The sequence below is a fragment of the Beta vulgaris genome, chromosome 1, assembly GCF_026745355.1.
Source record: "Beta vulgaris subsp. vulgaris cultivar EL10 chromosome 1, EL10.2, whole genome shotgun sequence".
In the NCBI taxonomy this organism is placed as follows: domain Eukaryota; kingdom Viridiplantae; phylum Streptophyta; class Magnoliopsida; order Caryophyllales; family Amaranthaceae; genus Beta; species Beta vulgaris.
In genome coordinates, this window is record NC_079202.1 from 37738408 (window position 1) to 37764273 (window position 25866).

Consider the following 25866-nt stretch of genomic DNA (forward strand, 5'->3'; position numbering starts at 1 on the left):
TGGAACTTTGTGCTGCATTTACTGCATTTAACACAGCCTTGGACAGTACACTAAAGTGCAGTGGAAATTTTTTTGGGCCCCCTACGCCATGGGCCCTAGGCAACGACACCTCATGCCTACCCTCAGGGCCGGCACTGACCTTACCATTTCCCACTCCCACCCCGCTACCACCCTCCCCTCCCCCCCCCTCCTCAACCACTAGTCCCCCTCCCCTTCCTCTTTCTCCCTCCTCCCCACCCCCTCCCACCGAGAAACCCCTTCCCCTCCCCTTCACATACCAGCCATAAGAGACAAAACTACATATACAAGATCGACCTAAAATCATGTGACTATTATTATGAAGGCTCATCTTGTGATATGCATAACACTAAAAGTTGTATACACTGCATATTTGCATAAGTGTAACAATAATAAATCACCATTAGTCATAGTTACTAAATAGTTATCAATCACGATTAATCATACCAACTAATCACTATTCTCCACACAAAGCACATGTCACATATATTCCTAATCAAACTCCATCAATGATTATTATCCATGGTCATTTTTGAAACATGACCATCTGATATATTTAACACTAGTATTTTGGCCCGGGTGATGCCCCAAGCTAATTGCAATTATCAGATATCTCTTTATTCATAAATTTCATAAATTGATTTTATTAGCTTTTCATAATATTCTATCTCGTGCGGAATTGGAAGATGAACATTATGACATGATAAGTTATTTAAAATTGGGGATAAAAGTAACAATTTCAATGGGATTGGGGTAAGATAATATTATTACTTAATAAAAGTGTTAGAAATCAAAAAGCTTGCCTACATCTTTATAATTATATATATTTATAAGACATTATTATGTTTTACTTTGAAACATTAAGTATTAAAATTGTTGTGGATGAGTGGCTAAACTCTCATATTTCATTTCTAAAGTCATGTGTGCGAATCGTTTATTAGAAGTTTAAGAAAAATGTCATGTGGCACCGTTTGTTTGATATGAACGGCTTTTAATATATTTGTATAGATAGATGTTTAGACCGATTTCTTTTTAGATTATATCCAAGGCACGGCCCATTTTGGCACAAACCACGTACGTGGGCTGCTACGCCTGGCCCAACTCGCCGTCTTCCTATACAATCATCTGAGATCCCTAATTGCAGCTGTTTTTACATTACACACATCATACTTGACCATTTTCGCACTGATCTGAAAAACAAAAGTTACAGGTGCGCATCTTCATCTCTCTCCTTCATCCTTATACTTAAATTTTAATTAATTTAAGCTCCAAATTTAAGCCATCAAATCTATCACCAATTTTATCTTCTATCGTCAATTTTATTTTCCTGTAATTATGTTGGTTTATGTTCTTGTGGAATTAAGGAATTTAGGATTCGCATTTTATGCACTCTTAGATCTTATTATGTAGAAATGGGTCCAAGTTTATATTTATTAATCACATATATGATATTATATGTCTCAGTTTGTTGAATCGAATTTGGTAAATTAGATCGATATAATATTATTTGTGTTCTTAAATTTCTGCTATTGGGTATAAAACGGATTTTTTTTTTCTGCGTTGATCGTTTTGATTATATACTTTTAGTTCTTTTTAACTGAGTCAAATATGTAGTAGATGCTTGATTGTCCTTCATATGGTTCTTTAGCTGTAAATTTTTTATCTAACTATTTAATTAATAGTAGCATCTGAAATTTATAAGATTATGTCCAGCCTTACTAGTGAAATATGTAAATTAGTTGAATTTTTCTGCGTTACGAGTGAGTGTTATTATCTAGTCTGTCTTTGGTCCAAATTATGGTAGCGACAGGTATTGGTGAAATTGAGGTGAAAAATGGTGAGAATAATTGTTAGTCAAATATAGATAAGTATGGGAATGTAAACGATCTGATGTGTTACCATAGGATTGAGGAGGATAATATTTCGTGCCGAAGTAGTGTTCAATTCATATGTCGTATTACGATGCTTTAAATACTTTTCATATTAATCCATTTACGTTCTGGTGCAGAGGAGGATAATCTTTGCGTTACTCACTATTTAAACTTCTTACTGATGTAAGTGTAAACTATCCCTTTACTTACAAACTAATTTGAGTACTATGTGTTACCTTCATGCATGGACCCTCTTATTTCCCTGCTCTTGCAAATTTTTTTGCTTCTTGATTGTTGTTCTGAATTTGCTTTGTTGCTTCTATCTGCCTTTTCTGATTTCTTGCCCTTATTTTTTTTCATGGTAACTAAATTTTTATCTCTATTGATGACAAACCACCCTGTATACATTCCAACTGGGGACAGAGTTTAGGGATATCCAGATGTAGGCTGCCTTACCCCGTATAGTAACCTTAATTATGACACAGGTCTTACTGCAAGAGGACGGGCTAAGTTCAACATCCAAAGCTAGCTTTAGTTAGGAGTTTTCAGTGCCAGATTTCTTACTGTGAATGTACATTGCACAGGATTGTTATTTTCAACTTGGCTTATGTAGAAGAGCTTGTTCACTGGTTTTTGACCCTTTTCCTTGCAAGTTATATAGCATGAAATGCACTAGGAAAATATTTTGTGACAAGAAGCTTCTTGAGTGACAGGTGACACACTTGTTATATCATGCAGATACCAGCTTATAGCAATATGTCAGGGCTGACCAGTAACATTTATATTACGCATGCTGTAAATAGTTTGCCACAACTTTCTTGCCTAACGGCTTCTGAAATTTGATGGTCATAATTAAGCATAAAGCACAGGTCAAAAGTACTAACTGGGAAGCTTTTTGTAAACTAATAGCTGCGTGCTAAACTGCGTCCCGTGCATGTATAGAGGAGGCCAGAAGAGATGATGCTGAGATGCTCTTGGGAAATTCTGATACCTGCTATCATAGACTTATGTGGTTCTGTTTGTCATTTATACTTTGTGGACTAGGTAAGTTATCTTGGAGGTTGTTCCACATTTGATGATAACCAATGGAACTTGCATAAAAGCATGAATCTGTTAGAAACACCTTAATGAGTAGCCATGAACCCATTCAACCCGTAGTTTCTCCTGTTGTATACTTACCACTTGACTGCTTCTACCCGTATAAAATTGTAGCTGTATTTCATGTCTTTGTAACAAACATGTTTAATTGTTGTGCTATAGTTGTTAATTAGTGTTTTTATCCTTTAGCTAAGCATCAGGGTTTATGAGCTCCATATATTTGGTGCTGGCTGATATAATTCAGAAAGGGTTTTTCTTAGTTGCTTTCCCTTCTACCCTCCCCCCTCCGATATTTGCCGGACATATGAAGAAGAGGCTTTATGGAGGTCATATTAGTGGCTTTATGTGTTATAATTCGTTACTTTATAATGTGAGTGATGAAATATTTCCTATCGCTTTTATGCTCTCTACTTTCTAGAGAAGAAATTGATGGCAGGAATGTTTTTGCTCTTTTCTAGCCTCTTAGCCTAGGTGATAGCACTGTTAGGTGACGTCGAAATGGGCAGACTAGTTTGCTGGAAGTTCTAGGTATTTGGGTCAGAGTCAAGGTAGTTTGGACTCTGGACGATGGTCCAATACAACCTCAAACTTGGATTGTTTTTTCCTGTTTTGAATTGAATCTCTTATTTCTGGCGTGGATCTGATAACCTTTGTTTAAATTGGGCTGGACTTTGATCAGATTTATACTGAATTGTCAGCCTGATTCTTGAACTAGTTTTTCTTTGCTTTCTACTGCACAACAATCATGCCCTTGGCAACTCATTGTTTGTCCCACTTCAATGGTTGCTGTTTTGACCTTTTAGAGGCTGTACTGCCGATTAAGATTGTATATTTGAAAACTAGTCGCTCCGGAATTGACCTTTATTATTCACCACTCTCCTGCAGAATGTAGTGAAATGAAGATATAGAAGGGTGAAGGTGCTTTCTTTGTCATTTGAGAGGGATGCTGATGTCTTGATAGCTATGAAAAGCATTTCTTTGAACTAGGTAGCTGTGACTGGGAGTAGGATTTGTTAAAACTTGGGTAATATTTGAAACTAGCCAGATTATGCCATTAGACTGTCCCTAGCCTGTATGTTGGAGCTTCCAGTGCCTAGATGTAGGTCTGCTTCCAATTTTTCATAGGTTAATATGTTGCATTGAGGCATTGAGGTCAAGGGCTTGTTGCTGATAGGGTTTGAGAGTACTTCTGCTTCATCTTTTATTAGATTTATGTTTTGCTTTTGCAAGGTTTGATGGTTATGGTGCCTTTTTTATTATCTTTTACCATTTTATTCGGAAACAAGGGAATATGGAATGACAATTGATGTGGGGATAGCCTTTGCGACGATCCTAACATGCACACAAGGAAGTCACTTAAAAATAACCATGGGGAATACTCCTTTGCTTCTTTATTTTCATTTTGATTCCAAAATGTTTAAAGAATCGACCCATATTTTTGTACTCATCGCGACTTTTCTTGCTCTGATGAATTTGATCATTTCTTGCTGTGCAGAATTAACTCTAAGATTTTATGGTTCTTATGCCTTGTGTCCATGGTTTCTTAAGTACTTGTCTATATATGATGCTTTTCCTTTATGGGTTTGGATATACAACAATGTTTCTGGGGATACTTTTTCTGTTTATGTTGTTGGAATGAAAAGCTAAATTATGCTCAAATCATCCAAAAGAGAATATTGTGGTGAAGGTGTCTAAAATTTCCAGGACAGAATAGAATCTGATGTTAAAATGTATAGATGCTTGCTAATGCAGAGAGAGCTATGTTGAAAATGTCTTCAAGGTAAGTAAATGGAGAGGAAAGGTGGTTTGCCTGGAAGTCAATGTTGGCTGCTTAGGATCTAGGATAAAGAATGTGCATTCTGGCTTGATTTCTGGTGCAGGACCAACTTTTAAGGCTTTCTCTTCCAGACTAATAGGTGGTATCTTTATAAGAAGCTCTTGTGCAAGCAGTGTTGCCAGAATGAAGAAGCAAATTTCATCCAACTTTACTTAGGTTTTCTAATAAGTGATGAGCGGTATCAGTGGTTTGCTGTTTTAGAGTATTGCTTAAGGTTGGTGGATGTTTTGGCGAAATGATGGGTCTGGTATTTATGTTACTTCATGGGTGGTTAGCAATTATTTTGATATCTATCTTGAAGCTATTTGGAAGCATTGAGGATATGTTTAATCTCTTTTTTCCTCCTGTCTAGGGAAGATGCCTAGTGACTTTTTTAAAAGTAAGGTTTAGTTTTTGGCTTTCTGCGGAAGGGTGAAAGATCAGTTTATTGAGTTTAAGTCCTTTGTTCTGAACATTAAAGACTTTTCAATGGTCTTATTGTGGTTTGTTTTGTTCAGCCTTGCATGGCCTTGGAAATTTTTTGGTTCAGTGGAAAAGGCAGAAGATAAAGTGGAATGTAGAAGCTAATTTCTTTTCCAGTTTAGTTGTTCATGTGAATGGGATAACATGTGGATTTAATGGTTCAAGTTTTCCATAAGAGGAGTTGAACTCAATTTGCATAACCTATTGTATAGTCGGGGAGCAATGTAATTCACATCAGATATTGGATGTATGTTTTTAATTTGGGATTCATATTATGTACGATTCGTTTGGCCAAGGGCATGATGGTTTTGGTTCCTAGACCTTCGTCATATATGGGAACACCTGCTATCCCTCTAATAGTAATCTTTTTGATCCAAAAGTACAGTGGCAATGGTTAGTTATACAACTGTCAGGTTTGCAGTTTTGATCCCAATATAGTCCAACCTAAAATTTGGTGGTTAGATTTTCGAGGGATGAACTTTTTAAGAGGAGGCCTATGAAGTATTATTTCTAAGTATCATCAGCGGATGGTGTACCAGACAAGCATGTCGGGACCCTGATTTCTGGAGTGTGCTGCTGGTAAAGTGTCAATAATTGAATAGCATATAAGTAGCATAAGTATGCTCTTTGGTGATTGTATAGTACTCCTATATCCATTGTCTTTCCCTATCTCAACCTTTGTTACATAATTTTGTGTACTATCTTTATATCTCAACCTTTGGGATCTCTCCTTATGTGTACTGTCTTTCCCTATCTTAACCTTTGGGATCTCTCCTCTTTATGGTAGTTCAGTGTCTTTGCTTGATAACTGATGTTGGCAGCAACACCCACTCATGTTCTCATTCTTAAGTTGTGATCACTCGTCAGAAGACATAGAATAACATGTTTGGACCATCAGTTATATAGACATCAAAGGTCCTATTTCAAGTTTCCTTATCTCACTTCGTTTTCGTTCTTCTGTATGTGCTATCCTTTAATAACCATAAAAATACATAAGAGAGATCCCAATAAGTTGTCTGTCATGTACAACTATTTGAAGGAAAGAATTAATATTTTCTAATATATTTTCCACCTTGCTGTTTATTTGTAGGGCGGACGAGGAGCCTGTTGATCCTAAGAGGGAGATTGAAGAAAGCATATGCAAGCCCAAATGCGTGAAACCCTTACTTGACTACCAGGTTAATCATGCTAGATACTGAAATTCTGCATGGCTTTTTTTCTTTTTCATTCCATGAAAGATTTGATCATTTCATGCAACATCTCAAGTTTGTTTAAACGGTTTTTTCACCAAAATTCCCCTGACAAAAAAATTCATTCACGAAATACCCCCGACTTTTAAAAAAATTCACAAAATACCCTTAATGACTAACAACGGTTAACTCTGTTAGTCATTAACGTTAATTACCCCTAGAAAATCTAATTAATCCCTAAAAAACCCTAATTAACCCCAAAACTTCTAAAACCCCTAACTAACCCTAACCCATTCCCAGCCCACCCCTTGCCCCACCAGCCACCTACCCCAGCCCCACCAACCACCCCCTTCCCCTCGATCTCCCTCGCTGCCGCACCTCCCCCTCCCCACCACCCCCGCAGCCCCTCCGATCTGATGAGGGGGAGCAACTGAGTTCGGAAGGGAGGGGGAGGGGGAGGGGACTGGTAGGCGCAGCGGGGGAGGTGGGGATGGGGAGGTGCGGCAGCGAGGGCGATCGAGGGGGAGGGGGTGGCTGGTGGGGTTGGGGGTGGGTGTGGGCTTGGTGGGATGGGAATGGGTTAGGGTTAGTTAGGATTTTAGGATTTTTTAGGAATTTTTAGGGTTAATTAGGATTAATTAACGCTAATGACTAATGGAGTTGACCGCCGTTAGTCATTAAGGGCATTTTGTGTCATTTTTTTAACATTTGGGGTATCTGGTGAATTTTTTTAAAAGTCGGGGGTATTTGGTGAATTTTGAAAAAAGTGGGGGTATTTGGTATATAATTTTTTTTGTCAGGGGTATTTGGTGAAAAAACCGTTGTTTAAAAGTGGAAATAAAAAGTTAGAAGTTGGGCAAGAAAGTACCCAAATTGGTTAGAGTTTCACATGGTTTCATGCTGCTTGATGGTGCTTGGTTCACTTATAATAAACATGTGGTCTTGCTGGTAGTGGGATATTGTGAAGATAATCTCACGATTTATTGGGATTTCAATTGCTTAAAACATTCGTTTATGTAGATTTGATCATTTGTCCGTTTTCTTTTTTCTACTAAGCACATACTAGAAAAATATACTTTTTTTTTTTCATTTTTCCTTATGATGATTGAGTTTGAGCTAATTTGAAAGTAACATTTTAAAACTGTACTCTCAATTACAATGCAGGCTTGTATTAAAAGAATCAAGGATGATGAAAGTGGACATAAGCATTGCACAGGACAGTATTTCGACTACTGGTCTTGTATTGATAAATGTGTAAGTTGTCTTAACTTTTTCCATTGGTTAAGACATAGCTTTCACCTTGTTAATCTTATCCCGTGAAAATGCAATGCAGGTTGCCCCAAGATTATTTGCTAAGCTGAAATAATGATGGCATCCTGGTGGTGTTGCTGCTGTGGTGCAAGCTCTACCTTTTTTCTACTCACCTTGTGGTTCTGTGCTGCACAATGTCGCCTTTGAATTGTATTTTTTTGTTCTCTTTAAAAAGGAAAAAAGAGACTAATTTTTGAGCATACTGAAGACTGTTTCTAGAATAAAAAAAAGTTGTGCTTGTTTTGACAGATTCACTGATCTCACCATATTTTGGAGGCTGGTAGACCGGGATCTCTGCATCCTGTGTTTTTCTTTTGTTGGTTTCTTGAGCATAGTTGGTGTGTAAGAGCAGACAAAGCTTACATTTCATAATATGAAGAGATCCCTGGACTATATCATGAAAATATGATTTATGAAACTAGGAAATGCTGAGGTAGTGCGAATTGCTCGCTGTTCTAAAAAATTGTTTGCAGGACTTATGTTGCCTCTTCATCCATCCCAATCTGGCATAGGTTGTGTTATGGATGTAGGCATGTAGCTATTCATTCCCACGCTTCTCTGGTTGCTACTTCATCTTCTTTCGCATTCGAGCGTTACCCAATTGCAAAGTGTTTTGGGACACAATAACTAGGGCAGAAAGGGTTTTGATAGGAATAATTTCACCTATGTGGTCTTTTCATAATAGTGAATAATTTCACTTATGACCCATGTTTTTCCAAATTAGGGAATTACTTGTTGGTAACTTGTAAATGCTGGTTTAATATCCTAATTTTGCAATTAAGAAGTCATTTAATATATTTTAACTCAATTAAATGTCTAAATCTAGTTATTTGACTATAAATTACTCAAAAGAAAATCTAAATCGCCATGTGCACCATCCCTATCCCAATCACTTTGACGCTCTTCGATTGTTAGTGCTACAAATTCTCTCACCATCACTGATTGTTTTGATATCATCTTGTTCGCACTACGAAGAAACCTTGTTGAGCCATGGGATTGAAACAAATGTTCTCCGGTAGCTGTTGAGAGAAGGACGAACAAAGGAGTTGTGTTGGCGTGCTACCGACATTGATGGTAGATATGGAAGTGTTTGAAAGATAGAAAAACTTTGACTGAAATTGAATTCATCGACGGAAAAAATTGGTTTTTTTGGCGAAAATTCCGAGGAGAGATATAAAGAAATCACAGATGGTGTGGATTGAAGAGAGAGAAATGAAATTATAGGGATTGTGGAGGTGATTGATGATGAAGGAGAAGAAAAATTTGTATTTTCATTGGATGAGGTGAACATGTACAAAGGTGGACTTGACGAGGCAAGACATAGGGGATGGTAATGGGTTCAACGAGATTGAGAGGTGGGGGGCGCAATGCTGGCAGAGGCGAGGGATCATTTTTGAGGGGTGATTTTAGGGGTGAGGGATTGGTAGAAGGGGGGGGGGGGGTTGGTTTTGGGGGTAGGGTCGAGGGTTAGGGTGTTTTTATTTATATTATTTAATTGATAATTGCTTTTGGAAAGGAAACAAGAGTCAACAAGTAATTTTTTAATCGGTCAATCTAGTAACTGGTTAAAATGACCCAATTTAGAAATACATGGGTCATAGATGGGATTGCTCCCATATTATCAAAAGGTAGGACTATTATAGGAAAACCAGCCAAAGGTGGGATTATTCGTATCAATTTTTCCAAAGGGTTATTGTGGGATAATAGAGTTTAAAAGCAAGATCAAACATGAAACAATTTCATGAATGATTAAACATTAACTAACATAACTATATACATAAAAAAAAATTCCCTTGAGAGATAGGGTTTGGCCCCTTGAGAGAGAGACTGCGACTGCACTCCCGGGGAGCCTGATCTCCGGCACTATGGCCAACGATCTGCTTGAAAAATACTCTGATTTATCTATCCTCGATGATGAAAACACTATTGTGGACATAGGCGAATGTGATGATCAAGAAGTCGAGGAGAAAGTTTCGCTTATGCTCATAGGGAAACTATACACTAATCGAACTTTTAATACGGAGGCTTTTAAGCGTACAATCACGCAATCATGGGCGCCCACGAAACATGATGTAATTAAAGCAATTGAAACCAATCTGTTTGCTTTCCAATTCTTTCACTGGAGGGATAAGGAGAAGGTTTTGATGGGTCAGCCGTGGGGTTTTGATCAAAACCTATTGTTATTAAACGAGATCTCAGGCGAGGAACAACAAAATCAGGTAAAACTGACTCATTCACCCTTTTGGGTTCGAATCTATAGTTTACCATTTATTTGTCGTAATGATGTGGCGGTAAAAGCTACAACATCCTCGTTAGGGGACGTAATTGAATTGGAGAATGATGACCTAGGGCTAGAAAAGTACAGGAGAATTAAAGTCATGTTGGACGTTTCTAAACCCCTGCGCAGGTTTCAAAAAGTCAGAACAAAGTCGGGTAATCTGGTTGGGATCGAATTTAAATACGAAGGTTTGCCCTTATTTTGTTTCTTGTGTGGTCGTATGGGTCATAGTGAAAAAGACTGTCCTCATGCGAGTGGAGATGAAGGTGAAAATATGATGGGGTGGGGGCTATGTTTAAAAGCCTCACCTCGCAAGGGTAGGCAAAAGTATTTGGAGAAGGCATCGGCTGCAAGGGTCGGACGAAAGCTTAAGTTTTTTGGTAAGCCAAAGGAGGAGAAGTATCAAAAATCAAAGCTAGGGTTAGGATGTGTACCTGGTAATATACCTAACCTCAACCGTGGATCCTCAGGCGAGGGGGGGGGGGGGGGGGGGGGCTGGAAGACACTATGAATCATGTCAGTGTGGTAGTAACCAATGGAGAGGGGGTGACATGTGCAGATTTCGTCGACGGTTCAGTGGGGGAAAAGGAAGGAGTGCAGGGGTCACAAGAGCAAGTGAGGGAGTATAGGGAGGGGGAGCCACAAAAGGGAGCGAGGGAGATAGTGGGTGAACAAAGTGTTGGGGAGCTGGCCCTTCATTTTGTTATCGGGTATAACAGCCCGTTGGCTCGAAAACTTGTGAAGGCACCTCGCAAAGGGGTTCATGGCCGAACAACCTCGAATCATAAAAAAGGGAATGACATGCGCCAAGGGAAAAGGAAATTTGCAGTAGAAGTTGAAGATGGAATGGATGTGGTGATGGATGACATTGTTACGGTGAAACGGGGTAAACCTGATTCAGATAACTCTAGTGAATCTCTAGTTATAGTAGCGGAGTTTGGTGGTGACCAACCTCACGAAGAGCCATGAAAATCTACTACTGGAAAAATAAGGAACGGCTGCGCTAAAAAAGGCCTGTAGGGCTGCACTTTTTGACATCAGCCCTTTCCATAGCGGCCCTTCACTTTTTAAGTAGGGTTGCGCTTTTCAAGCGCAGCCCTTCACAACGAAGGGCTGCGCTTTTAACAAAAAGCGCAGCCCTTCATGCTTAAAAGGGATGCGCTTTTAACAAAAAGCGCAGCCCTTCTACAAGTGAAGGGCTGCGCTTTTAGAAAAAAACGCAGCCCTTTTGACCCAAAAAAAAAAATATATATTTTTTTTTGCATTTTTTTACTCCTAAATATATGTACTCATGTTGATATTATTTAAACAATCCAAAGCAGAAAAGATTGATCACCCAACTCTAAAGGTGGATGCTAGAATTGCACACCCAAATCAACTAGACAATGCCAGCACAAGAGAAGCAGAAGACATTACAATACCCAGTTCAACAAAGCATATAATATATAGCATAGGAAAGTTTTAATGGATAAACAATAATAAAACCCATAATTTGAGATATTGCCAAAGCTAAAATTTTGCACAGACGAAAGCGACATGATAACCCTCCAGAATTACTGTAGAGCATATAATATATGCATTAATGATTAAAAAAAAAGAACGAAAATAGAAAAAAAAGGAACGGATTTAAAAACAGAAATTAACAAAAATGAACAAAAAATGAAAAAAATAACCCTAAAATTATAGATCTGAAAATGAACTAATCTGAAAATGAACAAATCTGAACATTAACGATGAAAAAAATAACCCTAAAAAAATAAACTAATCTGAAAATGAACAAAAAAAATTGAAAAAAATAAACGAAAATGAAAAAAAACCCTAAAATTATAGATCTGAAGAGTTGATTTCAGTCGAAGATATAACCCCCAACTCTTTCGCCATCTTCCACAAACGGTGATTTTAGAACGCCGACGAACGAATTGAAGCCGGTGTGAGAGAGAAACGAACGGCGACGAGATGGGGGTGATAGAGAAGCCGGAATATTGATGCGGGTTTTTTTGTGAGGAGATTCTTGCAACTGAGTAGCCTTAGCCTACAGAGGAAACGCTCAAATGCTGCTTGCAGAGGAAATCGAAGGGAGGGAGATGCGGGTTTTTTTTTGGGATTTTGAATTTGATTTTCTAGGGTTTTGGAATTGCATCAATTACAGAGGAAATCGAAGGGAGGGAGATGCGGGTTTTTTGTGAGGAGATGAAGAAGAGGAGATGAAATGGGAGGAGCGTGGGGGGTTTAGCTTTCAACAGCGAGATATAATAGAATTGGAGGGAGTTTAGCGGGCTAGGGCAATTACATAAAGAATTTAAGGCCCAGTAGGGCTGCGCTTCATTAAAAAACACAGCCCTTCTAACTAAAAAGGGTTGCGTTTTTTAGTCAAGCGCAACCCTTCACTAAAAAGGGCTGCGCTTAACTAAAAAACGCAGCCCTTCTTACAGTTAGAAGGGCTGCGTTTTTTAGTCAAGCGTAGCCCTTTATCTAAAGGGCTGCGCTCTTCTTAAAAAACGCAGCCCTTCTGTTATGTAGGGCTGCGCTTTTTAAAAAAACGCAGCCCTACAATAAAGAAGGGCTGCGTTTTGAAGAAAGCGCAGCCCTTCCTGCGCAGCCCTTCTTTTTTTTTCCCTACATCTATGTTGGAACTGCCGGGGGGTGGGCAACCCCTGGTCAGTTCGCCGACTCCATAGGTGGCCGGAGTAGTTCTATTGCCCCTGATGTGTTATTTTTATCTGAAATAATGATCACAAAAAATGCAGTTGAGTCCCTTAAAGGGCGGTTGGGTTTTTCTGAAGCTTTGGGTGTAGCTAACAGAGGTAATTCGGGAGGTTTGGGTTTATTTTGGAGGGAGGAGAGAGTGAGTTTCCACCTTATTTCGTTCTCATAAAACCACATTTGTGGGGATTTAGTGCACGGGAATGGCGAGCGGTTCCGGTTTATAGGTGTGTATGGTTGGCCGGATGCGGCTAATAAACACCGTACTTGGGACCTCATGCGAGCTTTGTGTCACGATGTCACGTCTCCAGTGCTTTTTGGTGGCGACTTCAATGAAATACTCAGTTATGATGAGAAGGAGGGGGGGGGGGTCTGTCCACTGTAGGCGCGAAATTTCAAACTTTCGTGCTGCCCTTGAGGAGCTCGAGCTACGTGATTTACCTCATGTGGGACAGTGGTATACGTGGGAACATGGCCAAAGCCCAGAAACGAGAATAAGGGAACGGCTGGATCGCTTTTTGGCATGAAACTCATGAGCGGACAGATTTCCTTCTGCATTTGTAGAACACCTCGTGCGCTACAAGTCTGACCATGCAACTATTGTTCTTCATACGGACGGCCAATATAAGGAGAGGAGGGGGAAGGACCGTAAGTTTAAGTTTGAGACATGTTGGTTGATTGATGGGGGTTGCGAGGAGGTGGTGCAACGTGCAGGAGTGTTGGGCGTCGGCTGCGGGAAGTGGAGTGTTGGGGTAGATTTCAGCGACGGCGGGAGGATTGAGTAGATGGAGCAAGCGAAGTTTTCATAATCTGGATAAGCAGATTAAAGAGACCGAAAAGAAGCTTCATGCAGCGCAAATCAAAGAGTCAACGCCGGCTTACGTACATGAGTGTGCGGCTCTTGAGCAGAAGTTAGATGAGCTTAATGCAAAGCATGAAGCTTATTGGTATCTCCGATCCCGAGTTTCATAGGTTAAAAGATGGGGACCGTAATACCAAGTACTTCCACCATAAGGCGTCTCAACGGAAAGCGAGGAATTGGATTCGAGGTTTATATGACAAAGATGGAGTGTGGAGAGAGGACATGCAGGAGGTGGAGGACGTGACAGTTGATTTCTATAAGAATCTTTTTGACTCTTGTAACCCATCCTCCGATAATATTAGAAAAGTGCTCGATCATGTTCCACATTGTATTACTGAGGATGATAATGCTGCGCTTATGGCCCCTTTCTCAAAGGAGGAAATCTTTTCGGCTTTGCAACAAATGCACCCTTGTAAGGCCCCAGGGCCTGATGGTATGCACGCTATTTTCTATCTCCGATTCTGGCATATAATAGGCGACGACGTTACGCATTATGTGAGTCATGTCTTACATGGCATTTTATCTCCATAAGCTGTAAATTGGACGAATATTGCCCTCATCCCCAAAGTGAAATCCCCTACTGTGATGTCGGAGTTTAGACCCATTAGCCTTTGCAATGTTCTTTATAAATTGATCTCTAAAGCTATAATTGGTCGACTGAAGAATATTCTACCGAAAATAGTTTTTGAGAACCAGAGTGCTTTTGTTCCGGGGAGGCTGATTACGGATAATGCTTTGATTGCCTTGGAAATTTTTCATTCAATGAAAAACAGAAATAAGAGTAAGAAAGGAGTAGTTGCTATGAAGCTGGATATGAGCAAGGCCTATGACAGAGTGGAGTAGGGTTTCTTGCGTAAACTCCTGCTTACTATGGGTTTTGATGGTAGATGGGTGAATATTGTGATGCAATGTGTCTCAACAGTTCGCTACTCTTTTATCATTAATGGGAAGGTGTGTGGTGATGTCTCTCCTTTTAGGGGGCTGAGGGAAGGGGAATAGGGGATCCTTTATCCCCCTACCTGTTTATCCTGGTGGCAGATGCGTTCTCACATATGCTTAACAGTGGTGTGCGGAACAATTGGATTCATGGTGCAAAAGCTAGCCTGCAAGGGCCGTCCATCTCTCACCTTCTTTTTGCGGATGACAGTTTACTCTTTACTAGAGCCACCCGTCAGGAATGCTTATTTATTGTTGATATTCTCAACCAGTATGAAGCAGCATCAGGGCAGAAAATTAACTGTGAAAAATAGGAGGTTTCTTTTAGTAAAGGTGTCGATTCTGTGCGTAAACAGGAGATGATAGATGTTCTGAACATGAGACTAGTGGATAAGCACGACAAATATCTTGGTATACCGTCACTTGCAGGAAGATCGAAAAGAGTTGTGTTTCGGGAATTACTTGACAGAGTTTGGAAAAAGTTACAAGGGTGGAAAGAAAAACTATTATCACGTACGGGAAAGGAGATTCTCTTGAAAGCTGTCATTCAAGCTTCCCCTACTTACCTTATGGGTGTCTACAAGATTCCCAGTTCGGTAATCCAGGAGATACATGCAGCAATGGCGCGGTTCTGGTGGGGCCAAAAAGGTGGAGGTTGGCCGATGTATTGGGTTAGTTGGGCTAAGCTTTGCACTACAAAGTGTGTTGGTGGAATGGGGTTTAAAGACTTGTCGGTATTTAATGATGCACTACTAGGGAGGCAATTTTTGAGAATTATGTAGGCGGGTAATTCTTTGTGTGGGAAGGTGCATAAAGCCAAATATTTTGCTAATGATGAGGTCCTGAATTCTCGGCTTGGGTTTGCAAGTAGCTTCTCATGGGGTAGTATATGGAGCTCGAAATCATTGGTAAAAGAGGGGGTGCTGTGACGAGTTGGCACGGGGGAGAAGATAAACATATGGGATGACCCATGGCTTGTGCATGAAGAGGTTCGTATGATTCAAAGCCCACGAGTCGATCACCTTTCGAAGGTAAGCGACATTATTGATTTATCAAAGATGGAGTGGAAAACGGAAATAATTGCTCGCTACTTTAATGAGAGGGACTCAAAGTGTATTCTCGCGATACCTCTAAGCATTCGAGCCCCTCAAGATTCGTTGCCTTGGGCTTTCACGAAGAATGGAATCTACTCGGTTAAAACCGCGTATATGGTGGGAAAGGGGTGCAACTTAGAAGATTTTCACCAAGCTTAGGTTGCTCTATGGGGTTTTGAGGTTCCCCCGAAGGTGCGACATTTTTTTGTGGCGAATCCGTACCGCCACTCTACCGACGAGAAGTTTGTTAAAATTCCGCCACATTATGGAGGACGACTCATGCCCTCGCTGCTCAAGAGAGGCTAAATCGAGCTTTCACGCTATCTTCTCATGCCCGAAAATCACCTCCCTGTGGCACGGACTGGGTTGCGGGCCAATGATTCAGGACTTGGGTGGGAAACCCATGGTCAAAATCCTTTAAGAGTGGATTAAGCTGGACCCTTTAATGCTGCAAAAAGGTTGTATCCTAGCCTGGTGTATTTGTGGTGATCGAAACAAACTGGTGTTTGAAGGAGCTGGAGTTCCGAGAGAAGTTTTGGCGCAAAGGGTGCTGCGGCTTGCTAATGAGTGCGGGGACTATGCTGGGAAAATTTATGGGGAGCAGAGGAGAGTGGCTTGCCCCAGTTCGAATGTGTGGAAAGCTCCACCGCAAGGAGTGGTCAAGTTGAATGCGGATGCGGCAGTGTATGATGATGGGTGGATAGGACTGGGGGTGGTGGCTAGGGATGCAGTGGGTGCGGTCTTCTTTGCAGCTACGAGACGTATCCAAGCTAGGTGGCCGATCGAAATTGCGGAATGCAAAGCCATTGCTATGGCTGCAAGGTTGGGGAAAAGGTACGGGTGCCAGGATATTATTTTAGAATCTGATTGTCAATCTGTGGTTTCCCGGTTATCCAAGACAGTTTGCTACTGTGCGGATCTCGACAGTATCTTAGAGGATGTTCTATGGCTTTGTTCTTCTTTTAGTGCTGTTGCTTTCTCTCATGTGAAACGAGATGGTAACTCTGTGGCACACAATTTAGCTAAGTTTATTCCGTTTGGGGTTGAACAATGTTGGGTTAACCACTATCCTAGTGAAGTGGCGCCTTATGTACTTATGGACTCTCTTTCTATTTCTTAATATATACTCTGATGTTTGCCCTCAAAAAAGAAAAAAAAAACATTAACTAACATAAGCATATTCCCAGTCATTGTGGGATTATGTCACCTACACGTGGTGAACATGTAATTAGGTACACATGTAATAACCCACCATCTTAACTTTCTTTAAATCAATTAAAAATTATACTTAATAGCATTAGCGGAAGCAAATCATAGTGAAATGGTACGGAGGCTGTCACCTGCTTGAGTCAACCCATTAATATGGCTGAGTTGACTCTACGAATGGAGTTAGGAAAAACATACATCATACAAAATATAGTTTAGTTATTATAGGCCATAGTAATATTATAATGTACATCCAAACATTCTTCACAAAAGAAAAATTTTAAGTTTCAAAAGATGATCATGTTCAAGCTTTGGTCCGCTATGATTGTTGACATATCATTTCTCTAGAGCTTTCCATCTGCCTACCTTAACTTGCTAATTCCTGCACAAGAGTCTGCCCCCACCAGGACAGGTTCATAGAGCAAAATCAGCTTATACTAGGTATACAAATCAATCTAAAACTAATTATGGTGGCTGAAAATAAGTAGTTATAGTCCAACATTTCTTATGCAAATCATTATTTTGGCAAATCGCCTCTATCATAAGGTTACAAACGTCAAGTGTTCAACATGTTTCATTTGCAAACATTTAAATACGAACACAAGTTTAACTGTTTACATTGGTGCGCAGGAAGAAGAGATCACCTATTGAGGTGCACCAAGGTGCAGACCTTCACACAATTTGGAGTTTAGACTCCTACTATTTACTCGCTTGCAAGCTTTAATAGGACATGTCCTTACACACATTACACATACTCCTCTTCGCTACACAAAATGGATTCAAATTAACTAATAACATACACAATTTACTAAAATAGTTCGTAAATATTCCGTTTCAAATCTTAAGTTGTAAGACCTTTCTAAAATTTTGGTAAGCTAAGGATGGTTTTGTGGACTTAGGACATTAGCTATATGATTTTTGAGATGCAAGCTAAGCTTAGGAATCCCACGCACAAATAATGCAACTCAAACAATTAGAAGAAAATTTGGATTCACGTGTGTAAAAAGGAGGTTTCGAACTTTGTAAATCGGATTTCTTTTTGAAGAATTTTTTATCCTAAAATGAACTTTGAATAAGGTGAGTAGGTTCATCTCCAACCTACTATAAATTTCAAATTATTGCAAAAGATTCTCCCCTTGAAAACATTTTAGGAAACCGAGCGTAATTCGTATCTTAAAAACACGTTTTAAATAGTTTTCCCCGCATCTAATGTAATATGAATTGAGGTAACAACTTTTATCAATATACACTATTGAAGTGCAGTATTTGATTATCAAGATTTCATTGCAAAAATTTCCAAACAATCTTCCTACAATTTAAAGAGTCTTCCTTGTAGAAATCACATAGTAAAAAGGCTTCTAAAACCTTCTTTAGTGTAATAATTTTCTTAACCATTAACATACATACATGTAACATTTTAATAATCATCTAACCTACTGCCCAATCATACCAATACCATCCAAAATACAAGTAAACACAAATCTTTACGGAAAACCGATTCCACGCACACTTAACCGTTTCTAGTGTAATAAAGGAACCCAAATTCATTTGCTTTTCAACATTCAAAGGTTTATATATAATTAACATCAATATACAGTAGCTAATAGTCATCCAAACCAAGAATTCATCCTCAAATTAATTCTAAAAAAATACTTCTAATAGTTCTTACAATACTTGTTCTCCAAAATGGGCTTGAATTTGCATACCTTAGTTTGCAATTGGTGCAATTCGCCTTCTCCTTCTCCTTAGGATGAGGTCCTGACTTCTTTGGAATTGTTAAACACCTATTTACATTCACAAGAAAAATCATAAGAAAATACCCAAAGGAAGTATCACAATTTATCCAAAACATTCAACATACTTACTGTTTTCCTAGTTGAAGAAGATGGCTCTATTTCTTGAACTTCTTGGCCTTGAAATGGTGATTTTTTTGCTGCCCAGTATGCTCCTATATGTATAGAGTGAGAATCAGGTCTTGCATGCATAGTTATGAAGGAAAAATTCGAAAAAAACAAGCAGAAGAGAGCCCTGGCAGTAGCGCCAGATTGGCGAGCAGAAGAGGGAAGAGGAGAGAAGTTTTGGGCAGAACAATTTTGTCTAATTTTGGTGATGAAAATTATGTGGAATGAAAAGGTATATATGAGGAAGGTATGGATGTATCCTTTCAGCCTTGGCCGTCCATCTTAGGGTCATTAAGGAGGTCTTTCCTCCACTTGGTGCATTCCAGAAATTTTCAGTTTTTCTTTTTCTCTTAATATGACTCTCAGTTTAGTAATATATCTTAGGTTAGTGGTCTAAAGCCCCACAAGGTGATTGTTCTAATCCAAATACCCTTAACATAGATCTCCTTAATTTACCTGAGTCCATTCATTAAAAGAAACTTCAAAGTCCATTCTATTAGGCGTACCCATTAATGTGCTTAATAGTCCTGACCGTGTTCGTACCATGAATCTCGAATTCAATATTTGGTTCATTTTCACCATCTATGGAGTGTAGACGGGGAAATCTACATTGGATAAGTCCCTAATTTGTCCCTATGATATCCCAAATCCAATTAGGTTTATGAGTCTTGCTTTAAAGATTTGTTAGCGAATTCAAAACGTTTTTAATAAGAACCTTTTTTACAGTGGGGTAATTAAATACAAATACGTGCTGATTCCCCGTATGCGAAATAAAAACACGCCTACACTCTCCTACATCAAAATTAATAGTTCAGAAACAAGTAAAAAATACATACTTAATCAAAATTTATTCTTCATAGCATTATTGTTTTATTATTCATAGCACATTGTGTGACAATCACTTATCCTTCTTCTTTTAAGCGTCCACCTTTCCTAAGATCATTCTCTTATTCAAAATTATATGAACCTATTATTAACCTTACAATGCACTTACATTAACACCGCTGCACATTTCACTATCCACAAGAAGTTTTGCAACTCTATCTTTTTGATCAAATCAATTGAAATCACAAATTTCACTACCATAATAAGTTTATCTGATGCCTTTAGGCTAATTTAATTTCCTTATATAAAAAAAAAATTTACCTGATAAACTTGTGCTTCAACTTCGTTATGTGGACATCGATACTGTAAACCAGGGGCGGACCCACTTGGGGTCCAGGGTGGCACGTGCCCCACCATTATTTTTTTAAAAAAATAGTCAAAAAAAAAAAAAAAAACGTAAAAAAAAACGGCTCTGTCAGCGTTTATTGTTCTGTTCTGTTCCTAAATCCTACTCGGTTTCATAATACCCTCTCCCTTCAAAATATTATTTTAACCTACTCTGAAAAAGTGAACCTAAAGAATTCTGACGGTCCAATAGTCCAATAGACAATAGACAGACTGATTGCGATTTCCGACGCTGACGATTTTCTTAAACACTGAGTCTGACACACTGCCCTCTGCCCGGCCCCACAGTACAAGTTGTCAATTGAATACCTGCAGTTCGTGAACCGTGCCCGATGCCCCACAACTCACAACACACGATTTTCTTAATTCCTCTCCAATTTCACAAGTATGTTCTGTTCCTTACTTCCTTTTAGCCAATTGAATACCTGCAGTTCATGAACTCTTTTCCTTTTTTTTTTTTTCGAATTTTTCCACAAGTAATACTTATTTTGGATTTTGTTTTAGATTCCATCACTTGCTTTCTTGATTGAATTACACAAAATTGTTTAATTTTTTTATTTGAATATCAATGTGTGATTGCTTTTTTTGCAAAATATATATCAAATATTCAATGTTACAAAATTAATTAACTAGATAGGTAGGAATTTCAAATTATAATCATTGATAATTGTCAAATAGTAAATACATATGAACTATATTGATTTAATTGTATGATTTTGATTTTATATTATTGTCTCGTTGTTATTAAAGGTTGTTGATAAATTATAATCTTATTTAAGTTATAAAATAAATTTCAGAATGAAGAGAAAAGATCAAAGAGATATTACTAGATTCTTTTCGAAAAGAAATAACACAAACTCTGGAAATCCATCTACGCCAAATTCCAATCGATCTCAAGCAAATCTTTCTCCATCAATTAATAACCCATCGACTCAAGAAACTAATAATGATCCACAAAATCATGAGACTCAAGCCCCGAACGAACAACAAAGATTGACTGAAGTAGATGCTACCAATCTTCCTCAAGATCCGGGGAAAAGAAGAAGAATTTTTGATTTCCATCCAGATGATCAAGATAACGTTCGGAGGGTTTATGTCGCAAGAAAACTTTGTCAGCCTAAAAATCATGAGTTCCCTTTCAGACCTTTTGGGCAAAAAAATCGTCGATTTAACAAAAAATGGTTTGAGACGTATAAATCATGGCTTGAGTATAGTGTTGAAAAGGATGCAGCTTTTTGTTTTCCTTGCTATTTGTTCAAGGAAGCAAACGCACCTGCCGGAGATGCATTTATTAATGAGGGATTCAGAGCTTGGAACAAAACAGATGCATACGAAAAACATATTGGAGGCATATGAGTGCTCATAATAAGGCTGTGAGATCTCTAAAAGATTTTGAAAATCAAAAGGCTAACCTTCCATCTCTCTTTGCTGACCAATCAGAGGAGAACAAGATTAAATATCGAGAGCGATTACAAGCTTCTATTAAATGTTTGAAGTGGCTTTTACTTCAAGGTTTGCCTGCTCGTGGACATAAGGAAAATGAAACTTCTTCTAATAGAGGTAACTTTGTTGAACTTCTGAAATTTCTTGCCTCAGAAAAAGAAGATGTTGCTAAAGTTGTTTTAGATAATGCACCCGGTAACTGCCAAATGACAGCTCCTTCAATTCAGAAGGATATTATTAATGCTTGTGCAACTGAGACAACTAAAGCAATTATGAAAGAACTTGATGGTGATTTTTTTACTATTCTTGCTGATGAGTCTGCGGATATATCTGATAAAGAACAATTGGCTCTGTGTCTGCGATATGTTAATAAAAGAGGTGAGGTTATGGAGCGCTTTCTCGGTGTCGTACATGTTGCCAATACCACATCTTTGGCATTGAAAGAGGCAATTGAGTCACTTCTAATGGAGCATTCTCTAAGTTTTTCTAGAGTTCGAGGCCAAGGTTACGACGGTGCTAGTAATATGCAAGGTGCAATTAATGGCCTTAAAACTTTAATTCTAAATGAATCTCCATCTGCACATTGTGTTCATTGTTTTGCTCACCAACTTCAACTGACACTTGTTGCTGTCGCAAAGAAAAATGCTGATTGTGGGTGGCTTTTTGTTGATGTGCTTGCACCTTTACTGAATTTTGTGGGTGGTTCACCTAAACGGAAAGAATTTCTTCGAAAAAAACAAGCTGAACGTGTGGTAGCAGCATTATCTTTAGGTGAACTTGAATCTGGAACTGGCTTAAATCAAGAGCTTAGTCTGAGTAGACCTGGTGATACTCGTTGGGGTTCTCATTTTAAAACAATTTTGAATGTGCTTAATTTATACCCAACAATTCTTGAGTCACTTGATGCCATTGGAGACGTTTCTGATAGTGTTGACCGGAATCGAGCTGAGTCACTTACACACTTGCTGATGTCATTTGATTTTATTTTTGTGGCACATTTGATGAAGAGTATATTTGCGATTACAAATGAGTTGAACCTAGCTTTACAAAGAAGTGATCAAGATATAGTGAACACAATGAAAATGGTTGACGTGACTAAGATCAATTTGTAGAACTTGAGAAATGATGGATGGGATATTCACATGAGCAAAGTCACTTTGTTTGCGATTAAATATGGCATTGAGACTCCTGATATGGAGGAAAAGTATGTTCTCCTGGCAGAAGGAAGTTTCGTGGAAATAGATCACAAGTGACAAATCTTCATCATTTTCGAGTTGAAGTTTTTCTAAGTGTCATTGATCTACAGTTACAAGAACTTGAAAATAGGTTCAATGAGGTAAGCAAAGAATTACTTGTTGTATGTCTTCTTTCAATCCCGCGAACCAGTTTTCCGCATTTGACATAGCAAAGTTGACACGACTAGCAGAATTTTATCCTACTGAATTTTCAATTGTTGAACTTTCTTTTATGGAGGATTCACTTCAAAATTTCATTGTTGACATTCGAAGTGATGGGAGATTTTCAATGTTGAAGAACCTTATCGAGCTTTCCATGAAACTTGTTGAGACAGGAAAACATGAAACACATTCAAGAGTATATCTGCTTCTAAAGTTAGTGTTGCTTCTTCCCGTGGCGACAGCAAGTGTCGAAAGGGTATTTTCAGGAATGAACACAATAAAAAGTAAATTGCGTAGTACTATGGGAGATCAATTACTCAATGATTGTTTGGTTACTTATTTAGAGAAAGACTTATTTCTGAAAGTAAAACTCGATGATATTGTAGCTCAATTCCAAAATATGAAGACTCGACGAGAACAATTGTAATAGTTTACATAGAAAAATAATTACATTGTTATTTAAATAAAAATAATTTTTTATGGGCAATTTATGTATTATGAATCTTTTTGAATTTTTGCACAATATTAGGTTAATTATTTTGGTGCCCCACCATTATTGAAATCCTGGATCTGCCCCTACTGTAAACACCTCCCACTTACCTGTAATCTGTAAATAGATATCATTAAAACTGTGCAACACCTACTACAAATTCAACATTTACCCCCTAAATCGACTTTTACCTCTCCTTCCACGACTTCTTTAACATCCTCAATACTTAATTCTTCATTCACATCACTAATATTACATGACCATCCATTTCAACCACCTTCAATTTTATTGTAAAATTGCAAATTTACCATCATTTACAGGGCACATATATTTCATTCTTCAATCATTTATAAACAAATTTATACCTTCTTCTTCAACTTTAGTGGATTTGCGATGCAAAAAATCTCATCCACAAATTGAAATACATTGCATAAAGCTGAATTAAAAAATATTAATTATACAATCTTATTATTTACTCTAATTACAATCGAGTTTAACATATACTCTCTTCGTTTCTTTTTGATCTACACACTTTTCGTTTTGATTTGTTTCTTTTTAATCTACTCAATGTTACTTTTTTCTATTCTTGATAACATATCGCATATTCCCATCTACTTTCCTCTTTTTCCCCATGTCACACATTTTCTTATTTTGACCCACATTTTTGATCATCTGTCTAATTTATCAATTTTTTTTTTCACCTTTCTAGTTTTCGTTTCATAATTCTGTATTTTTTCATTAGATTTCCCCCAAAGTAATATGAATAAAGTAAAAAAAAAAACGAAAGGAGTAATATTTAAAATGTTTGAGATATAAGTATTAGACTCGTTAATATATTATTCTTTTTTCTGTATAGTTCAAGTAGTGCATATAATGTTACGTAGGAATAAAGAGAGACAACTTTATAAATCTACAATACCACTTAGAATTCACGCCATCAAGAACCGTACATATATTAGCTTCCTCTATTCTACGTGCTTATTGTCCATACAAAAACTTTATAGTCCACCCTACTTCTATTCTAGGTGCTTATACAATATATATGAGATGTTAATCATCGAATTTTGGATAGATAATTAAAATAATAAACTAACCAACTTGTAACAGTCATCCTAAACAGGCCACGACTCTTCAAAAGATATATAGGATAAGGGTGGGGAGTTGCAATATAAAGGGTATTCCCACCTAAGAACTTGAATCGGCATAACACCCAACATAGTGGGCTTAATATTTAGTAACCTTACTCACATGCTCATATCAAACTTAATAAAGCAATAGGTTAACAAACTGATACCTAATTACCTATTGCACTGTAATCTAGAAACAAAAGCCAGCTCTAGAAAATACGAAATGATGGTGTTGTCCCATATTAACGTTCATATTCAACTTTTTGCATGGTGCTTAAAGGTCAATCATCAACCATTATCTTATCTAAGTATTAGAACTTCACAAACCAAAAGATCCAATCAACTTGGTTAAGCCAAAGGTAATAGCCATAGCAAGCCAACCACCCAACAAAACTCTTAAAGAAGACCTAACTAGGGATGCTTTTCCTAGAAAAGCACCCAACCATCCAAACATTGCCAAAGCCGCCGTAACTGCCACCACCACCACTGCAAGCCTCACCTTATAATCCTTAATAAACGACGCCGCCAGCAACGGTACTATAGCCCCAATAGAGAAGGCAAGGGCTGAAGCAAATGCTGCTTGCAATGGGTTTGGCAAGTTCTCTTCATCATCCCGGCCTTCCTCTTTTTCTTTGTCTCCTTCCTTGATTTTTTCTCTGTTCATCTGAGCAACCTCAATGTCGAGCTGAGAGTACACGGACACGAACTCGCCAATGGCCATGCTGCAAGCCCCGGCCACGAGGCCTGCAAAACCAGTTAAGATCATAGCCTTCACGTCTTGCTTCACTGCACCAACTCCCATCATGAGCGCTGCTGTCGAGACAAGCCCGTCGTTGGCTCCTAAAACCGCGGCCCTCAGCCACTGAGAGCGTTTCGAGTAGTCCAATTCCTTGTTCTTATTATCATCTTGTATTTGGCTCTCTTCATCAATAGTTGGTCTTATTGTTTCCAACTTGGTAGGAGGGAAAGGTGTTTGTTTTGTTGCCATATTACAAAAAAGAAAAAAGGACTACGATACATGCATGTAAAAGGTATGTTGCAAGAGAAGGGTGCATTGTAAGGATTTATAAGGGTGTGGTAGGGAAAGTATGTGAGTGGAGATTTCCACCATGATAAACCACTTATCTTATGAAAAAGCAAAAGAAATATTGGGATGATTATATGAAAAAACAATATAGCTAGCTTTATCTCGTCAAAATCAACAGTGAAGTACTTTAGGAAAGTTGATTTTATATTGCTTTGGCTTTTTAATATATAGTGAAGACCAGTGTTAGTTAAGAAGTACAAATTTAACATGAAATCTTGCTGGTTATCAAATAATACAAGTGTTTCGTTTTGAAACAGTTAGCGTCCTCGCAAGAGTCCGCCAAGTCTCGAGAGCTCACGTCCTTGCTGGAAAGCTGCACAGGATG

The 25866-nt window shown here is 38.4% G+C and overlaps 4 protein-coding genes across 4 annotated transcripts; 3 read left to right on the forward strand and 1 right to left on the reverse strand.

Annotated features, from left to right (window-relative positions):
• The first annotated feature begins 1113 nt into the window (after nucleotides 1–1113).
• Nucleotides 1114–8035, forward strand: LOC104895711 (cytochrome b-c1 complex subunit 6-1, mitochondrial). Its single transcript, XM_010682285.4, has 5 exons — nucleotides 1114–1228; nucleotides 2027–2072; nucleotides 6377–6464; nucleotides 7641–7730; nucleotides 7810–8035. Coding segments are annotated over exons 2-5 (213 nt in total). The 5' UTR covers nucleotides 1114–1228; nucleotides 2027–2070; the 3' UTR covers nucleotides 7843–8035.
• Nucleotides 8036–20795: 12760 nt separating this feature from the next.
• Nucleotides 20796–21353, forward strand: LOC130590032 (uncharacterized). Its single transcript, XM_057391905.1, has one exon. The coding sequence runs from the start codon at nucleotides 20796–20798 to the stop codon at nucleotides 21351–21353; it is 558 nt and encodes a 185-aa protein (XP_057247888.1).
• Nucleotides 21350–22552, forward strand: LOC125492808 (uncharacterized). The gene has a single exon (XM_048635530.2). The coding sequence runs from the start codon at nucleotides 21350–21352 to the stop codon at nucleotides 22550–22552; it is 1203 nt and encodes a 400-aa protein (XP_048491487.2).
• Nucleotides 22553–24146: 1594 nt separating this feature from the next.
• On the reverse strand, nucleotides 24147–25546 carry LOC104895701 (vacuolar iron transporter homolog 2). The gene has a single exon (XM_010682273.4). The coding sequence runs from the start codon at nucleotides 25440–25442 to the stop codon at nucleotides 24774–24776; it is 669 nt and encodes a 222-aa protein (XP_010680575.2). The 5' UTR covers nucleotides 25443–25546; the 3' UTR covers nucleotides 24147–24773.
• Nucleotides 25547–25866: the final 320 nt, after the last annotated feature.